This window comes from Strigops habroptila, chromosome 1 (genome assembly GCF_004027225.2).
Source record: "Strigops habroptila isolate Jane chromosome 1, bStrHab1.2.pri, whole genome shotgun sequence".
In the NCBI taxonomy this organism is placed as follows: Eukaryota; Metazoa; Chordata; class Aves; order Psittaciformes; family Psittacidae; genus Strigops; species Strigops habroptila.
This window is the reverse complement of record NC_044277.2, coordinates 22,300,338-22,318,479: the sequence shown is the minus strand read 5'-3', so window position 1 is coordinate 22,318,479 and position 18,142 is coordinate 22,300,338. Positions and strand designations below refer to the sequence as shown.

Genomic DNA, 18,142 nt, shown 5'->3' with positions numbered 1-18,142 from the left:
TGCTCAAACAGTCTTAGTATTTTCAAAGGAGGTGGAGGGTGCTCTCCCCTTCAAAAAATGAGACAGAAGCACCATGCAGGCTATGAAGAAGTTTTAAAATTCCTTTTGCTGTGTGGGCAGTTATTAAAGAATAAATGGTTAAAGTTGATGGTGTGTTTTCCACTAAGCAGAACTTTTTATAAAGAAAAACCCTATAGCAGTCACAGTAACATTCTGCACAAAAATTGTTCTCTTTGTGCTCTAGTTTGTTACAAACAAAAGTTGGTTAAACCAGAGGCAATACCATTACAGAAACATACTTTGTTGGCAGCATGTAATGGCCATGCATCTCCCAGGTAGTGCCCTTCCAGGCTATTTACTACAGACATCTCACGGAGAGAGATATTTACCTTAAATTCCCAGCTGGCAATCTCTGCACATAGTAGTTTATGAGGAAATGGTGAATGGTCCACACATACTGGGAGAGAGTATTCACAGCACCTCTCTGGGGAAGCTTCAGGAAACTAGTTGGGTATGATGCGCCTTTCACTCACTCCCTTTTGGCGATGCTGGGCAGTGAGGACATACCCGTGCTGCAAGTTTGGAACCATTCTTTTTCAGGCTCATGCTGCTATTTATTTAGTTATCCAGGACCCTTAAGCTTCTTCACATTCAGGCTGACTTCAAGGCAAACTTTGCTCTTCTCTTGATGGAGTGACCGGTGCAAATGAAGTGTAGACTGAAGAACTGTGACCATTGAGACCTCAGTGCAACAGCTAAATCCTATATGAAGCAATATGAAAAAAAACAAAGGATTGGATGTTCATAAAAACCAGAAAATGCTGGTATTTCATATTTAAGAAGATGAGCCCTACATTTATTAGGCAGGAACCAGTAGCTTCTGAATCTGTGCTAAGCCACACAAGTATTGGGAGGCAGAAAGGGCTTGAGCCCTTGATGGTCCTCTATGATCAGAGCTGGGTCTTAATACTTCTGTCAGCTCCCTGAAATCTTTCCACTCAAATCTCAAACCTCAGCCAAAGATGCAGTAGGGCTTTCTCCCAAGCTAGAATATGGCTGCAGACACCAGACACTGCAGCACCAAGCTGTTTGGGCGGCCAGCGAGGGGTGACAGCAGCAACACGGGCATGGAAAGCTGATAGAGCATCTACTGCTTTGTCCCTGCAGAAACACCTTTGGGAGGTACAGGGAACGTTGCTGGTATGCCTGCCTTCCATTTCTTTTGCTTATTTGTTTTATCGCTGACCTAGCTGGATGTTAAGGTTTTCATTTGTAAAAAAATACATTTGGGCAGATGAAGTGTAACTTTCTTTTATGCTTCCCTAATTTTTTTTAAGATTAAGTAAAGATTATTATGATTCCAAGCTCTGCCTGGCACACTGCAGAGTAGCCTCATGCTGTGTGGATGCTGGCCATGAAATGATCAGTTTGTCCTTGCCAATATCCCTAGTGATGAGGCTGGGCAACAAAAGGCAAGGGCAGGCTGCCTGGCTGGACCCTTCTGCAGAGCAGCTGAGGCAGGCCAGGCAGAGCAGAGAGTGTGCTGGTGATGTCTGTGCTAACAGCGTGTGAAGGGCAATGGAGCAGGTCTCATGGCAGGGTATACGCTGTATGTATATGGATGAGAAGAATTGGACACCCATCAGAAACTCATCCAAAAAGTTGGGAGGGGAGTCACCGGATTAAGAAATTGTGTTCAGCAACAGAAGCAGTCTCTTCTGGCTGAATTTCAATGTTGTTGCTGTTTATTTGAAACACAGGATTAGCAAAGGGTCTCCTAACTCCAAACTTCTGCTCAAAAAAGTCAGAAATTGCCAAGAAAGAAGGAGGTAATACTGACACACATGTCGGGCAGTGGTGACAGCGCTGGAGCTACCCCATCATTGCAACACTGAACAATCCTGACCCGAAGCTTACTAACCTGAGTAAAGTATCGTGAGGCCCTTTGCTTCTCCAGGATATTAGAACAGTCTGTGAGCTTGGGTCTCCTAGCTTGAGAGGTTTCTCCTGCCCTTCTACCTTCTGGTTTCATAACCAAAATCAGTTTTCCTCCCAGATTGAAATAGATGTAAGTTTGGAGGAGGTTCTCATATTCATGTTTTTTGAGTAAAATGTTTCCAAGTGAGGGTTGTTCCCCTGGGGTTTTTATTTAAGATGGAGATTCCTGTGTCACAGATATATATATCTATGGAAACAAGAAATTATCCTAATTATTCTTTTCAGAATAAGGGTCCCAGATTAGCTTTGGGTGAGCTATTTCTCACTTAAATAGAGCAAGTAGCATTTTCCCTATCTTCTTTAAAAGTGCCAAAAGAAAAATGGAGACAAAACACTGCACCATCTAAGCATGAGACATGTTCTCAGTGAGAGCAAATCAGCTGAGAATATATCAAATCTGGGGATCTGCCCAGAGGAGCTGTGCTGTAGCTGGGTTTCCCATGGCTTTGTTTTCTAGACACAGAAGTATGAGAAGTATAAGGGAAGAAACACATGGCTAGGTTCCAAATGCAAGTGAAATAGCCTTCAAATGCTCCAAGTCAGCTGACTGACAGCACAAAACTAGGCTTTCTTGTCACAATTTAAAACTAATAGTTATGACCTGGGTCCAAGCAAGATCCTCGTTCTCCCCATCCGCATTCAAGCAAATATCAAAGAGGTCATGCCCCTAATGACTGCACCAGTGATGATGGGAAAGTGACCACTGAACTGTATTAGGTCATCATCATACACCCAAAACTGCAGTTCTGAAACCCCTTCTTTCCCGTTGTTTATTGCTACTGGCAGTGCTTACTCCTGCAGCATCCAGAAGGAATATAGTTCTCAGACTCAGTGTAAACGAAATGAAGGTAGTGGAGCTGATCAAGCAGCTCACTTCAAAAGCACAAGCCCAAGTAAAACACTCATGTAGACATACCCGCTACAGGCTCCTCTAATACATTGTCAGTGGGGTCTGTAAGTGTGGTTTATTTAATCCATCTCAGTCATCAGTTTTCAGAAGGGGACAGAAGGTTGAAATTCTACAATCTATACTAAACCACTCACAATTATCTAACGATCCTTTTATTCCTTGCACTCCATCACTCTGGGATATGGTGATTTAATCAAAGAAGACAATACTCCCCACAGAGCTTGCAAGAGCAAATATTATCATGTGTCCCTCAGTCTAAAATCAGGTAGAGCAGGCACAACAGTGACTAAGCAGGTCAACTCACAACAAAAGGCATAATAGTGCAGTCATCACAGTAAAATTTCATTGCTCATGCAATCAGTGCACCACAAAACATCGGTATTTGTCACTCTGTTGAGGTGCTGTCAGCCAAAATGAAATATTTCATGTTCAGTCCATGGTACAGTTTCTTTAGCTGCCAGATGGCCTTTCTGTGGTCCACTGGAGTTCCACTCCACAACAGTGAAGGTCTGTTTTCAGACATTGCTATCACTGCCTTGTAAACTTCTAGCTTAGTAAAGTGTTTGACCCTCCCCATTTTATACTGCAAATGCCACAAGAGCTTGTGCAAAGCCTTTGCCTCCTAAGAAAAGCAAACATGTCAGCCAGGGCACTTACAGAATGAGCAGATTCCTGGCACTTCTGCCTGTGGTTATGGAAAGCTTGAGAACAGGTGAAAGATCATGTAGCGGGGCTAATCTCAGCTTTTCTTTCCAGTTAGAAAAAGCTGGCTGTAGACTGCCAGCAACCAAACATCATGAGAATGGCTACCTTGCTGGTGTGAGGGGGTAAGAACAAAGTGTGTATAGAAGGGTCCCTCCTCTGCAATATTCTCTCCCAATTAGGGGTTCTGTCAAGTTCAGGATGTACTCAGATCATTTGGATAAATATCCCAGAGAGGGACGTAGCCTTTATGAATTTGCTTAAACCCATTTTCAACTTACTCATTCTTTTAGACTTGGCAGTATCCTGCAACCATCCTTTTCCAGTATTTAAATGAGCATTATGTGCAAAGTATTTTTATTTCTTTTAAACATATTTACCAGTTGGCCACAGTCAATATTTGAGGCAGTAGGAATGCTGTCATGAAAAGATCTCAGCTTCACTCCCAGCCTGTGAGGCTTGGCAAAGAAGAATAGATCGTATCTAGTGATCTTAAACTAACACATTAGGACTCCAGGATTTTCCAATCCTTCTGGAATAAAAGCAAATAGTCAACAAGACTGTACATTTGAATCTGGCTCCAGGGCCAAAAGGGGACCTTCCAGTAAATATTAAGTTCAGACTGCAGTTCCACCTAGTAGATGGTTGTGTCCTCAAGTCCAAAGTGAATCTATCCACCATTCAGTGGAAGTGCCAACACAATCACTGACTTAGGTCCCATGTCTTCCTTTAGACCCTATTTAATATTAAACTTCATTACTATATTCAATATTATTATATGCAATATTAATTAGTATATTCCATATTCAACATTCAACTTCATTAACACTGTAGAAGTAGTAGCAGTCGTAGCAGTTTTTCTTCCACAGCTGAAAATGTATCTATCTAAGCTATCGTGCCTGCAGAACAGAGTGCCTCAGCAGCATCAAACTCACTGTGGGGTAGTGTAGCTGCTGCAGTGGTGGGACCACAACAGGGACCAGACAGCAGAGGTAGTCCAAGGACATGGCTCCTTAGCAGCAGCCTCCTACATCAAGTCGGTCAGTAGCATGATAATTCCCACATTTCCTCACAGTTCAGGTCCCCACAAGCCCAAAGCAGGGTTTACAAACACTCTGTAGATAGTTTACATCTCCAGATCCAGACCAGCCCTAATGGACATCTATACATACCCAGAGCATTTTTACCCAGCGCTGGCACTTTCTCATATTCCATAAATAACATGGTACCATGTGCACCAATAGAAAAAGCCCTGTTGCTCTCACACAGTCTCAGAGTCAACAACTATAACCAGCAGACCCAAAGTTAATTGAGCTTTTGTAATACCACCCGATAGTGATATAAGTCACTCATTTATCTCCCCACTCCAACAGGCAACTTCTTCACACTTCCTTAATACCCAGCCCAGCCCACCCCAGCACTCCTCTTGCATTCTCCCCAGTCTAAGAAGTATCCACAGGTCAGGGGAGACAAAGTGTTTGTTTATATTTACTAGATTTACTATTAGTGCATCCCAAAATTTGCTGTTATCTGACACATCACAAGCTCCTTTTGTGCAGAACTGACATATCTTACTACTTTTGACATATCAAAGCAGATCTTTTGCCTTGGAATCCACCAGCAATAGCGCATCCACAGCAATTCGTCCTCTACTTACTGTTAGGCAAGACAAATGCACTAGGTCAGCAGCAGACCTGCCGTGTGTCTGTGGAGCAGAGAGCATACCTTGCAGAAACACTCAGGTGGATTTTGGATTACTATCTTGGGTGCTGGAACTATTTTAGACTTATTAGCAAAATTCTCTGGCTGAGCCAATTAGCCCTAATTACAGAGGCAGTTATATCTGACTAGGGGGAGTTGTATCCTCACGCAGCAATATTACTTTGCTGTTTATCTCCAGTATCTCTGCATACACTTCACTGTGCCTCTTAATGAGAAAATACAGGTTAGAAAAGTGACCAGTGTTTTTTCCAGGGTACAGGTAAGAACAGAGATGGATAAATGAGTACGAGGCTGCCTACAAACCTTTTTCTTAGCCAAGTGGCTTAGAAGGCGAGAACAATGCATAAAAGCTTGAAAATCCCCTAAATATATCTCCACTCAGTTTCTTCTGAAGCAGCAGTAGGGAAAAAATATCTAATTTAAGAAAGAAAAGTAATGAAAAAAATTTTTTTTACAAATTTGCTGACGATGTTTCAATATGTTTAAAGCCCTGACTAGATACCTAGGATAGCAGAGAGCTGGTGAAAACACACGGACATCACTTGAATGCACCACCAGCCCCAGCTCACTATTCCTTGCAATGTCATTGAGGAATATGAGCGATTTTTGCTCTAATAGTGAGTGAGAAATCACAGCAGATGGGTTCTGTGAGCCCTGGGGAGCAGGGAGGGGGTATGCAACTCAGAAATCCCAACGTGGGGGTTCCCAGTCCTGTGCCCTGCCATCCCTTACCCCAGGCATTAAAAGCCAGTATAATTAGAGCTCCCCAGTGAGCGTTTTGCCAGCAGAGCCCTGAGAGGAGGAAGCTGTCACAAACGAACCTAACAACTAGGCTGCCACTGGGAAGAGTGAGAGCTGCCTCTCTGGAGATGAAAAGCTGCTGTTACAGGGAAATGTGCAAGTCTCCACTGTATTTGTGAAGCCTCCTCCCTGCTGTGTGCAGCCTCTGTCTCCTATGCGCTCCTTCCCAGGAGGAAAAGAGCTGTGGGGACTGAACTGAGAGGCAGCAGCACTTTCCCTGTCCAAGAGGACAGCCTGGTGTGCATAGTTCAGTGTGGAGTCAACATCCTGTGAGATGCCACTGGTCATCGGGTGAACACACTGGGACCCAGAACCCCAACCCGGGGCATGTATAGCAAAGGGAGAGCCATGCTGAAGGAACACAGGGGGGGAAGGGAGACAGGAGGCACTCACCAGCAGGAGAGCAAAGCAAAAGCAAGCACACCCAAGAAAAGGCGTGCAGGGGCAGCATCTGGAGCATCCCTGAGCATAGATCTTCTCAAGCAGCCTGGGGGCTCAAGGTGCTATATAGGTCCAGGCACACCACTGTGGGACTGACCCCAGAGGTGTGGAGGCTCCAGCTACACAATGCACCAGGACTACTGGGATGTGGTGGGGCGATCACAACACGCCAGGTGAGAAAGCTGAGCAGGCTCTGGAGATCCAACTGCTGCCATGCACCAAGATGTACTTGCCCCACTCCAGTCTGCATTCAATTACCTGGGCTCGTACAGGGCTGTTTTCTAATACTGGGGGGTCCTGGTAAACAGGGCTCATGTGCTGCTGGAGTTGGGATGTATAACCTCTCTGCCCTCCAAGGGTTTGAGGAACAAGCCGAAGGGGATGCATAGGGCTGGAATGTTCTGCCAGGACTGGGGAAAGCAAGCAAGACGGCTTTGTCCCCCCGCACTCCCTAATCCTGCAAAGCATTGACAGCAGTCCATTTCCAGGAGCTGGACTCCAGATGTGTGGGATCATGAGTGAGCGCTGGTCACAAGCAGCTGGCAGGACACGATGTGGGCTGGCCCTGTACAAAGCACCTGAGCTCTGCAGGGACCCCCACCGCTTCTTATTCCCAGGGAAACTGAGCCTCACGCCGGGCTCAGCAAGAGGGGGGAGATATCTTCCCAGCCGCCTCCAGCGTGGGCAGAGACGCTGCCACCGGTGATCGTGTAATTAGACATTAATCCACATGCCAGCACCTAAACCGCCCCGCCAGGAGCAGTGGTGCAGGGCGGTCAGGCCCCTCCGCTCGAGGTGCAGCGGGTCGGGATTATTCCTCCCGGCACTGCTGGGCAGAGCCGTGCGGGGAGAGCGCCCGAGGGTCGGCGGGCAGCCCCAGCGCGGAGCGCCGCTTCCCCCGCTCCGGTTCCTCTCGCGAGGCACCCGCTGCCTGACGGGTCTTTAGCCCCCGCGGGGACACCGCCAGACCCACAGCGTGCGGGCAGCGTGGCGGCGACGGGGCAGCGGCACCCGCTTCCCGAGCCCTGCCCGGGGCCCTGCCCGCGCTCCTGCCGGCAGGGTGAGGGGCAGCGGGCGGGGTGCGGAGCTGTGGGCGGGCGGCGCCCCTCGGGAAGTTGTGCCGCTCGGAGCCGGCGTGAGGCAGGATCGCGGGGGGAGGAAGCCTCGGTTTGCGGCGCCGCTGCCGTCCCCGCACAGCGCCGGTGCGCGGGGGCAGGAGCGAGAGCGAGCGAGCGGAGGCACCGCCGGCACACCGGCTCCGCCGGGCCGCTCCTCCTCAGCCGGGCAACGCGACCGCCGGCCCCCAGCCACCCGCCCGCCCTCCCGCCGTGCCGCTGCCCGGCTCCGCGCCGCCGTCCCGCGGCGGAGCCCCCGATCGCCCGGCGGGGTCTGGCCGGGGGGGAGGTGGGAGCGGCGGGGCGGGCGGCAGCCGCGGGGGTCGTCGCCATGACGAGCGCGTGTGCCGCCGCCTCCCGCCGCTGAGCGGCCGCTGTCCCTTCAGCACCGCGGGGCCGCACGCCCACAGCCACCGGTACCCGCACAGGTACCGCCGCCGGCACCCCCACAGCCACCGGCACCGGCGCCCCACCTGCAGCGGCAGCGAGGCGAGCCCTGGCGGCCCCCGCGGGCGGCGGCGATGGCGGGCCGGGGCCGGGGGCAGCAGGGCGCGCCGGCGGGGGGCCGCGGCCGCTGAGAGAGCAGGTAGGGCGGGCGCGGAGCGGGGCGGGGCGGGGCGGCTCCCCTGCGGCGGGGCCCGAGCGGGGCGGGGGTCGGCGGCGCCCCCGGGCAGAGCGAGGCCAGGGCCGGGGTGGGGCGCGGGGCTCCGGCCGCTGGGGCGCGGCTGGGCGAGCGGCACCGGGGGGAGCGCGGCCCTGGGCGGCGGCAGCCGGGGCGGGGGTTCGACTGGTGGGGCCGGGAGCAGGGAAGGGTCCGCTTGGAGCCGGTCGCACAAAGGCCGTGGGTAATGGGGGGGTCGTAGGAGAGACAGCCGCAGCCCAGGTGAAGGGTACGGGGAGGGACAGGAGTCTGCAGCGGGAACAAAGGAGCCGCCCTCAGTGTCTTCAGTGGGAGGTGGGAGAACGAAAGAGAGAGAAAAGAGAAACGGGGAGAAGGGAGGAAAGAGGGCGAAAGGGAGAAAAATGGGGAAAGAGGGAAAGAAAAAGGGAAGAAAGGAAGAAAGAAAGTAAAAGAAAAAAAATGAAAAAAGTAAGAGAAAGGAAATAAAAGAGAGAAAGAAAGGAAAGAAAGGAAGGAAGAAAGAAAGGAAAGAAAGGAAGGAAGAAAGAAAGGAAAGAAAGAAAGGGAAAAGAAAGAAAGAAAAAAAAGAAAATTAAAATAAAGATAAGCATCAATAGGTGAACATGCTGTAGATTTGCTCATCTTGCCAATGTACTGTGCAATTGCATCCTAGGTTTTCGTTCCCTGTACACCTTTGGAAGGAGCTCACTATGACAGGGCAGAGTCTGAAGGCTTTATCTGAAGCGAATTTTGAAGACAATGAGATCAGCATCAACGTTGGAGGCTTTAAGAAAAAGATGAGATCCAACACATTATTAAGGTTTCCCGAGACCAGGCTGGGCAAACTGCTGAGCTGCCACTCAAAGGAGTCAATACTGGAGCTCTGTGATGACTACGATGACACCAAGAATGAATTTTATTTTGACAGGAACCCCGAGCTCTTTCCTTACGTGCTACATTTTTATAACACCGGCAAGCTCCATGTGATGGGTGAACTCTGCGTGTTTTCTTTCAGCCAGGAGATTGAATACTGGGGAATCAATGAATTCTTTATAGACTCCTGCTGCAGTTACAGCTACCATGGGAGGAAAATGGAGCCAGACCAAGAGAAATGGGAGGAACAAAGTGACCAGGAAAGCACCACATCTTCTTTTGATGAGATTTTGGCATTCTACAATGATGCCTCTAAATTTGACAAACAACCGTTTGGAAACATCAGGAGGCAGCTCTGGCTTGCTTTGGATAATCCTGGGTACTCTGTCTTAAGCCGGATCTTCAGTGTCCTTTCCATAGTGGTGGTGCTGGGCTCCATTGTGACCATGTGCCTGAACAGCCTCCCAGACTTTCAGATAGTTGACAGCAACGGGAACTCCGAGGAAGACCCTCGCTTTGAAATCGTGGAACATTTTGGTATTGCATGGTTCACTTTTGAACTGGTGGCGAGATTTGCAGTAGCTCCTGACTTTTTAAAGTTTTTCAAGCATGCCCTGAATTTGATTGACCTAATGTCTATCCTTCCATTTTATATCACTTTAATTGTCAACTTGGTGGTGGAAAGTAGTCCGACTTTAGCAAATTTAGGCAGAGTTGCACAAGTCCTGAGACTCATGAGGATCTTTCGCATCTTAAAGCTTGCTAGACACTCCACAGGTCTCAGGTCCCTTGGAGCCACCCTGAAGTATAGCTACAGAGAGGTGGGGCTTCTTTTACTTTACCTCTCTGTTGGCATCTCCATTTTCTCAGTAGTGGCTTACACCATTGAGAAAGAAGAGAATGAGGGGTTAGCCACCATCCCTGCTTGTTGGTGGTGGGCTACTGTTAGCATGACCACAGTTGGCTACGGGGATGTTGTGCCAGGGACCACTGCTGGCAAGTTGACGGCATCTGCATGCATCCTAGCTGGTATCCTAGTGGTAGTGCTTCCCATTACACTGATCTTCAATAAATTCTCCCACTTTTATAGGCGTCAGAAGCAGTTAGAGAGTGCCATGAGAAGCTGTGATTTTGGTGATGGCATGAAAGAAGTTCCGTCAGTCAACTTGAGGGACTACTATGCTTATAAAGTTAAATCCCTTATGGCCAGTCTTACCAATATGAGCAGGAGTACTCCCAGTGAGCTGAGCCTGAATGATTCACTGCATTAGTGTACAAGTTTGACAGCAGTTTGCATGAAAGCTATCAAGAGCTATGTTTGTAAATGTTTTCCTATTTGTCTTTTTTTTTTTTCCCTAGAGGATAGTGTTGCTGACACTGCACTAACTTTGCACTTGAGAAACTAAAGACATTTCTATTACAAGTTGACAGTTTGCACATTTTCATCCTGTTGCATTGATACTAAATGCTGACTTTTCCATACAAATGTTACCACTTCCATGACATTAGTGCTGGTAGTATAGTGATGATCTGTTGCTTTGTGCATTTCTTCATCTGAATGATGAGCAGAGAAATGAACATACCCAAGTGGAATAAAGATTCTTAGTTGTGACACAAGTAATGAAAACATCACCCATCACCTATTCTGGTATCTGTACTAGTGCAGGACTTCCTATGCATTTTATAACAGTTTGAAACAATCACCTGTGAATCACTGACACAGGAACACTCTTCCCCATCTTTCCAACTGCTAATTCTGATTGTCACATGTCTGAAAACACCTCTGAGCTTCACCTTTCAATGGAGGTTTGCTTACCCTTGAGCACGTGTGTTAAAAAGTGGGTGTTCTTGTCCTGAAATGTTTTGTATGGTACTATTTTTCAGAAGCTCCTAAGCATAGACCTACCTCTGTTTCCAAGATTAGGTCAATAATGAGCCCTCTGAAGAAGCACACCCTTCATTTTCAGATATCTACGTGTTCAAAGACTACATTTCCACAAATGACTCTAGGTATGGAGGCCCATGAAGACATCTCAGGTTCCCATTTCCAGAAGTGATCTGCACACAGCTTGGTTCCAGTGAAGCTGAAGATATGCTGTATTTCAGTCTGTCAAAATGGTTCTGAGATTAGACACACAAAACCGTGGGTTTTCAACAATTAGAAGCTCCAATTAAAAACTTGGATTTGTTTAATGAGGCAAAATATTCCCACATGAACAGTACAGGCAGCATTTTAGGAACTGACATTCATATACTGCAAAAAGACTAATTATAAAGATGCCATATGTGATGTTGAGCTATAAAATCTAATTTTATCAGGAAAGCTTGAAAGCAGGTGTTGATGGCAGACAACTCCATTAAGCTCTCTGCCAAGGAAACTCTAAGGAAAAAAAACCCCAACCCTGTAAGTCACATTTTCCCTCAAAAAGGAATTCACAACTTACAGCTAAGGAAGAGTATAAGGGCTTAAGAAAGGAACACATAAAGAAAAAGAGCTCGATACTGCACTCACTGTGGGCAGATCCTCCTACCTGCTTCTGTGACGTAGATAATTTGAATCCTTTCAAGGGCTGGCCTGTACTTTTTTCTTTATAAAAAAGGAGACATGAGAGAGCAGATCATCTGGGTTTCCAAGAGTAATCATGAATCTGCATAAACTTACTTTGTGAGTGCTCAGTCTCTTCCCTTATGCAATTATACAGAGATCAAACACTTGTGGCTGACAGGCAGAAACCACTGCTTCCCTCTCGTTATACTTCTAGGCATCCGTGATATAAAACAAACTACTGTCACTCTGTGGGCAGAACAGGATTTCTCTTCAGATCCTGCTGCTTTTTCGCCCCATTTATTACATATAATGTTCCAATTAATTAATTTTAATTTTTTTTTCAGTTTTCCTTTTGAAGACTAGAGGGTTTCAGACAATAAATTCAAATTGGTTGAAGAGAAATTAAAATACTAAAGCTAACATTGCCATGTTCAGAAGCCTGTGTTTGCATACCACAACAAGGAGTGGCCCAACTGGCAGAATAAAGCAAGAATGGTATGAACAGATAATTCCCTTTTTTTAGACTTGCTTTCCCCGAAAAATCAAAGAGTCATATGCACAGCCATGAAGATAGACCTAGAGAATCCAAACTAGGTGTCCAAACTTGAAACATTTTGCTAGTGTTTTCATTTCTGGAGGGCAAGTTCAAGCTCTCTGCTGAGTCACAGGCACAAATTCGATAGTCTTGTCCCTGATTCATATTGCATGTGTGTAAACTATCATATGCCTACAAACACCCACTCAAAACACAGCACAGCGCTAGGTTGCCTGTTTGATTGACACACCATGAAAGAAATTAGGGAAGGAAGAGATGGGCTTGCACAGCACATACGCTCCATTTGGGTTACATGCTGTGAGGGCGGCAAATTCTTCCGCTGATGTTGCGGACGCTGTGAGTTCTCTCTAGGTCTGTTGGCTGGGGGCCTTCAAGAATCCAGCTCCAAGCAGTGGTTTTATCTCAGTTCCACGAGCAGTAGGTTCCCAGAGTTGAAAGCCAATGACTTTCAGGGCAGTTACTTGAAGAGGCCTGTAAACTTGCCAAAGAGTCACAAATTCCCTCAGCTGTTGCTAGTTTAGCATTGCAAAGGTTGGATCCAAACTTTGCAACACATCATTTCAATAACCTATAGCTTATCTTATGTTCTAGATTTATTATTATTCATAGGGCCAATGCTCTGTCATTTCTGCAAATATTGAATGGAACGTGTCCAAATTGTGTTTTACTAAAGAAAATGAAATACCCCAAGGAATTACGACTTTTATTGTCCTGGTTGAAAGGCATTTTCATTATTGCTTTTTTATATAAGTGCTTTGGATCAAAGACACTAAATAAATAAAGTACTGAAATTTAATATGTTCCTATTATCATGACAATGACTTTACACAGTACACAGGAATTCCCTTCATAAACTTAACTAACTCCATGTTAAAAGTAGTCAGGTTTTTGCTCCCCCATCCTCCGGAAGAGCATTCCAGAGCTGTGCTGCTCTCCAAGGCTTGTGCAACTTTCAGCATAATTTTATTAATGGCTGCTTTATATCAGTTGGGGTTTTTTCCCATGCCACCACTGTTCTTTAGCTTAAATATTTCATTTTCTTCTTAGTGTTTGCATGCATGCTGTATTTATAGACAGCAACCATATGTCCTTAATGCTTATTTTCACAGAGTTATACCTGCCAAGCTTCCTTTTAGTTTTCTTTTTGCAAGTCGTATTCCCCTGACCATCCTAGGAGATGTATTCTTTTTTTCTCCACTACTTCTGCTTAGATTTAATGTGTTTGAATATTATATTGTATTGCTTTGTACAGCAGTTTTAATATTTGCTTATGACTAAGAGAATTTTTCACTGACGAGGATAATGATTGTTCTGATTTAAGTGATGTTGTTGTCTTGGCTCCCTCAAAATATCTCGGTAAGGAAGAATGAAGCACACCCTTCCTGCCATTTTATGAAGTAACCTCTATTCTAGGGCTCAATCCAGTAAGTGCTGAGAATCTTCATCTCTCATTAAATAAAAGTTACAGAAAAATGTTTTCAATTTGAAGGAAAAGTTCAATCTCTCCAAAGTCTCAGCGAGGAGATGAGGTGCTGTGCTGTTTGAGCAATCATTGCTTTCACCAGACTTCTTCAATCACTCTTTTGTAAGAGTGGGGTATCTTCACTTCTATAAAACAGCAGGTCAGGAATGAAGGATGAGAGGACTAATTGGCTGCTTTCTCCAGTGATTGAAACTTGGAGATTGTTGTGGTCAGAAATCCGCTTGCTGTGGATGTGCAGTTTAATGAAGAACATTGCACTTGGTGTGTGCTGCTCCTGGCTTGTGACAGTCACCTTCCTGGCACTGGTGAAAATGTTGCTCCTGTTCTCTTTCAGCTGAGAGCTTTGAATTGCTTAAATGAGGATTACGGGAATATTTCAAACGAGGCAACTTACTTTATTGCCAGGAATAAACTCTTAGAGAATCCTGATTTCTAGTACAAATTTAGGCTATTACAAGAGTTGGAGATGTCCTCGAGAAGCAATATGTTACATTATTTTCCTGAGATATAAAAACTATATATAGATTGTGATTAAGCTTTTTATGTATGTTCAGATTTTGTATTTTCGCCTGGTTTATTATTCATTTACTTTCATCAGTTGCTGATTCTCTCTTTCCCTGCAGACTACTTTATCCATTTCAAAAGCAGACTGTTTTTTTCCTCACATATTATATATAGCATGAGCTACTTCACATTGCAAACTTGAAAACAAAGAACTTTGCGTTTAATTTTCCAACTTTAATACCTCCAGTATTTGTACCTTTTTGTACAGAACTTTATGAGACTGCAGGGAACGACTATATCTGGTGCTCTTTGTACTGCGTTTCTTGTCCCCGTAGTGTGTGACACACTCGAGAACTCAGCTTTGTGCCACAAAATGGAAATTAAATGCATAAAAAAGTGTATTTCATCAAGGATTAAGAACTGATTTAAGTTTCAGGGTATTCTGAGTATATATTATGATCAAAGAGAAGCCTGGATCTCATTGTGAAGATAGGTTTCTTTTAATCATACACATTCTCTTAATTGGTGGTTGTGATGGGAAACCCACATTTTTCAGTTGGGCAAATAGTGCAAGCTTCTTGCTTTCTACCTCACAGATTAGGGACTAAGCAACATACCAACAGCACTTGTAGGAGCTAAATCAACTTGACATGACCTTTCATCTCCTCCCAAACAACCCCCATCCTTAGAGGCCCCAGCTGTGCACATACAAACAGCAGAAAGCCTCTGGAGTAACTGCTCTTGCTGTGCTAGTTATCCATTTCCTCTCACAGTACTCCTGACTTTCGAATCTACCTTTGATGGTGCTTTCAAACAACATTCAAGCCGCAGTCATCACTCCTATCCCTTGGTGAGAGGCTGTACCAGAACTGTTCTCTTCTCATCATGTTATTCTTTTTTTTAGTTTTTTTCCCAATTTATGCACCCGGCTTCCCACTAAGTTACATCAGAAATCAATTTGATCTCTTGTAACTTCAAGTTGCCCATTATTTAGGCAAGGCTAAAAGAATATTCAATTTCTGAAGCATCTTTTACCGATTCTGCCTTTTCCCGATGCTTCTTGCCTGAGAATAATTTGCTGGATTAATAATGGAACAAAAGGCAATACATTAATACATTATTCAAAGCAACAGTTCTCTGCTTGTTGATTCAGAGACAGTTGTAATGTCTGCACCTTCAGAGCAATAGTTGCAGTTGTTAAGAAACATCACCCTGATTCACTCTCATTTATAAAATGATGGGTTGTCAACTGGAGGAGGCAACCTCCAAACAGTCTAGAAACTGTTTCCCAAGCTAGCATGACACTGCTGGCAAAGGTCTGGCTCTGGTATTTATTTCTCCTGCTAGTACAGGGAATTGAGAATCATCTCACAGGTGCTGAGACTCAAATTGACCTCCCACCAGACCATGCAGAAAACTGTTTGCCTGACATCGCCTCACCCTTTACACACAACCCTAAATCATGCAAGTCTTCACTTGGATAAATGCATGCACCTGGCTATAGGAGGCAGAGGCACAAATCCAACATTTCAGCTTCACAGAAGTGCAGAAGAAACATCAGCACCTCCCTCTTCTTTGTTTTTGTCTTTCAGGGTACCAGTGGGGCTTGGCTTCTCACTGATCCCTGTTCAGAAACAAACAGGGATAAGTTTTTCAAGGATTGGACAAAGTCTGCTATAAATCTGCCAATTTCTTCTCTAAAGCACCTGAAGAGTGCCCAGTTTCATATGCACCATCCAACATCTGCTTGTCGTGACCACATGTGCAGGTGTTCTGTGGGGTGCACAAGTCTGTGTGGTTCTGAGCAGACTGTTCCACCAATTACACTGCTGACCTTCAAAGAAAACTTTTAATCACATTTGGAAGATGAGGGGTACTCAAACATCTTTCTTTGCTTATGAGCAGCCACTGCTCTGCCCATCTTAAGTCCTGTACCTCTTGCTTCACCCTGTTTGCTGTATCCTGATGTGGCTATTCCTGCAAGCCCCCGTGACATGCAGAATGAACGGGTGATGTGGTGGGGTTGTAGCACAGCAAAATGAGTGGCTGGAGCTCCTGACTTAGCAATGTCAATCCCACCAACTTTCACTGGAAATTGTCCTTTTAAATTACTATGCTATTTTTGAAATTCATGTTCTGTCCCATTCTAGGAAATGATCTGAACATGGACACCCAAGCATAACCCCTTTTAATGACCAACTGATTAATTGCCAAGTAAATTTATTTATGATTTATTTTTATTTGTATTTATTTCTATGGTACCAGCGCTTAGGCACTTCAGCTCATAGGCTAGCACCTCCATGTGTTAGGTATTCCAAGTATGGCAAAAGATAACACATCAAAGATGTGATTTACTTTTGGGAAAAATCTGTTCTCTATGTTTCTTTCTTTCTGCTTTCCATACCAAGGCACGGCTTCCTGCTGTTTCTGTTAGTATGATCCTTTTTGAACATTTCCATCCCTACCCTGACAAGCCAAAGGAAGAAGCCCTGGATGTACTTTTCTCTGGTGAAGTGGTTCTTGGTATTCTCTGTGGAGCACACTCTAAAGTAGACAGCTGAAACCTGGAAAGCAGCAGGAGAGTGTGCCATCCCCATCCAACTCCCCCTCGCTTGCACAGTCAGTGGAGAGGCAGGCAGGTCCCGCCAACAGGGGATGCAGCTCCTTCTTGGATCCTTTATATTCAGCCTGGCAGGTGAGCTATCAGGTTTGACAGTCAGTTTGTGCATGGAACTTCTCAGCTGCAGTGCTGGAAATGCTTTATAAATAGAGAGCAATTTTCTTAGCTTTTGGTGGCAAAAATGCACCAGCCCTCCTTATACTTCTGTTGGTGGGCGCAGCCCCACTCCTGGCTCTCGGGTGCCCCAAGCACAATAAAGTGGAACTGCACTGGAGCTCTCACCAGTGGTACTGGGGCAGTGTTGGAGAGCACAAAGGCCACCTCCTCAGATGAGCTGTTACACAGCACTGGCCCATCCACCAGCACACAAAAATACAAATGTGCTGCCTCAAACTGGGCAGGAGCCTCAAAGCACTGAAACCATTGAACAAGCCAGGAGATGGGAGTCCTGCTGGAAACGGGAGGTGGCAGGTGTTTCTAGGTGCATTTGATTTTCTCAGGAATCCCTTTAGATTCAGAGAAAAGTCAGTCTAGATATACCAAGAATATAGGTGAAAAAGGCTTTGACAGACAGTTAGTGCTTCCTGAAACAAGATACCTGACAGTTTTCCATCCTGAGAAAGCACAATTAAAAAAACCAAAATGCATCTCACCATCCTGCTGGAGAAGGTGATTAAAAACCCATGGTGAATGCAAGATGAGTCTAGGTTCTGGGCCTTTAAATAAAACATCAATCCTATACAGTCCAGAAATGAAGACTAAACCTGAATGGAAAGCAAATCTGCAGCTGGAAGAGTGTTCAGATTCTTTGTTTGCAAAGTACACAGGACAGCCACGACTTGCATGGTTTCATCTAGAGATCTGGGCCAAACATCAGAGACCAGCTTCCCCAAGTTCTGATTCCCAAATGTTTCAGCACAGCCAGGGGTGTTAGCCATACCCTCCCCTTGCTCACGTCAGCAACAGGGAGCTCTAAACACAAGGTTGGCAGCCTCGTGGTGTTCTGGAATAAGGCCATGCAGCTCCTGTCACCGGCTGTGATGGGGGAGCACAGCAGCTGTCTGGATCTGCAGCACGGTGCCAGCCCTGAGCAGCACCATTTCCATTGATCAGGACAGAAGCTGGAAAGCAGCTCAGAAACACAGCAGTGATCTCTTAAGTGTGACTGAATGGTCATTCCTCATTCTAGAGCAGAGAGCTGAACTAAACATCAGTTCAGCACCTGTCTACAAAATAAAGTATTAGTC

At 45.8% G+C, this 18,142-nt stretch overlaps 1 protein-coding gene across 3 annotated transcripts; it reads left to right on the top strand.

Moving 5' to 3' along the window:
- The first annotated feature begins 7,255 nt into the window (after nt 1–7,255).
- Nucleotides 7,256–16,503, top strand: KCNS2 (potassium voltage-gated channel modifier subfamily S member 2). Of its 3 annotated transcripts, none has more exons than XM_030511422.1 (2): nt 7,256–8,275; nt 8,985–16,503. In XM_030511422.1, the coding sequence occupies exon 2, from the start codon at nt 9,022–9,024 to the stop codon at nt 10,453–10,455; it is 1,434 nt and encodes a 477-aa protein (XP_030367282.1). In that variant the 5' UTR covers nt 7,256–8,275; nt 8,985–9,021; the 3' UTR covers nt 10,456–16,503. The 3 variants fall into 3 exon arrangements, with proteins under 3 accessions (XP_030367282.1, XP_030367301.1, XP_030367293.1); XM_030511441.1 differs by lacking the exon at nt 7,256–8,275 and adding an exon at nt 8,364–8,381; XM_030511433.1 differs by lacking the exon at nt 7,256–8,275 and adding an exon at nt 8,473–8,534.
- The last annotated feature ends 1,639 nt before the right edge of the window (nt 16,504–18,142 follow it).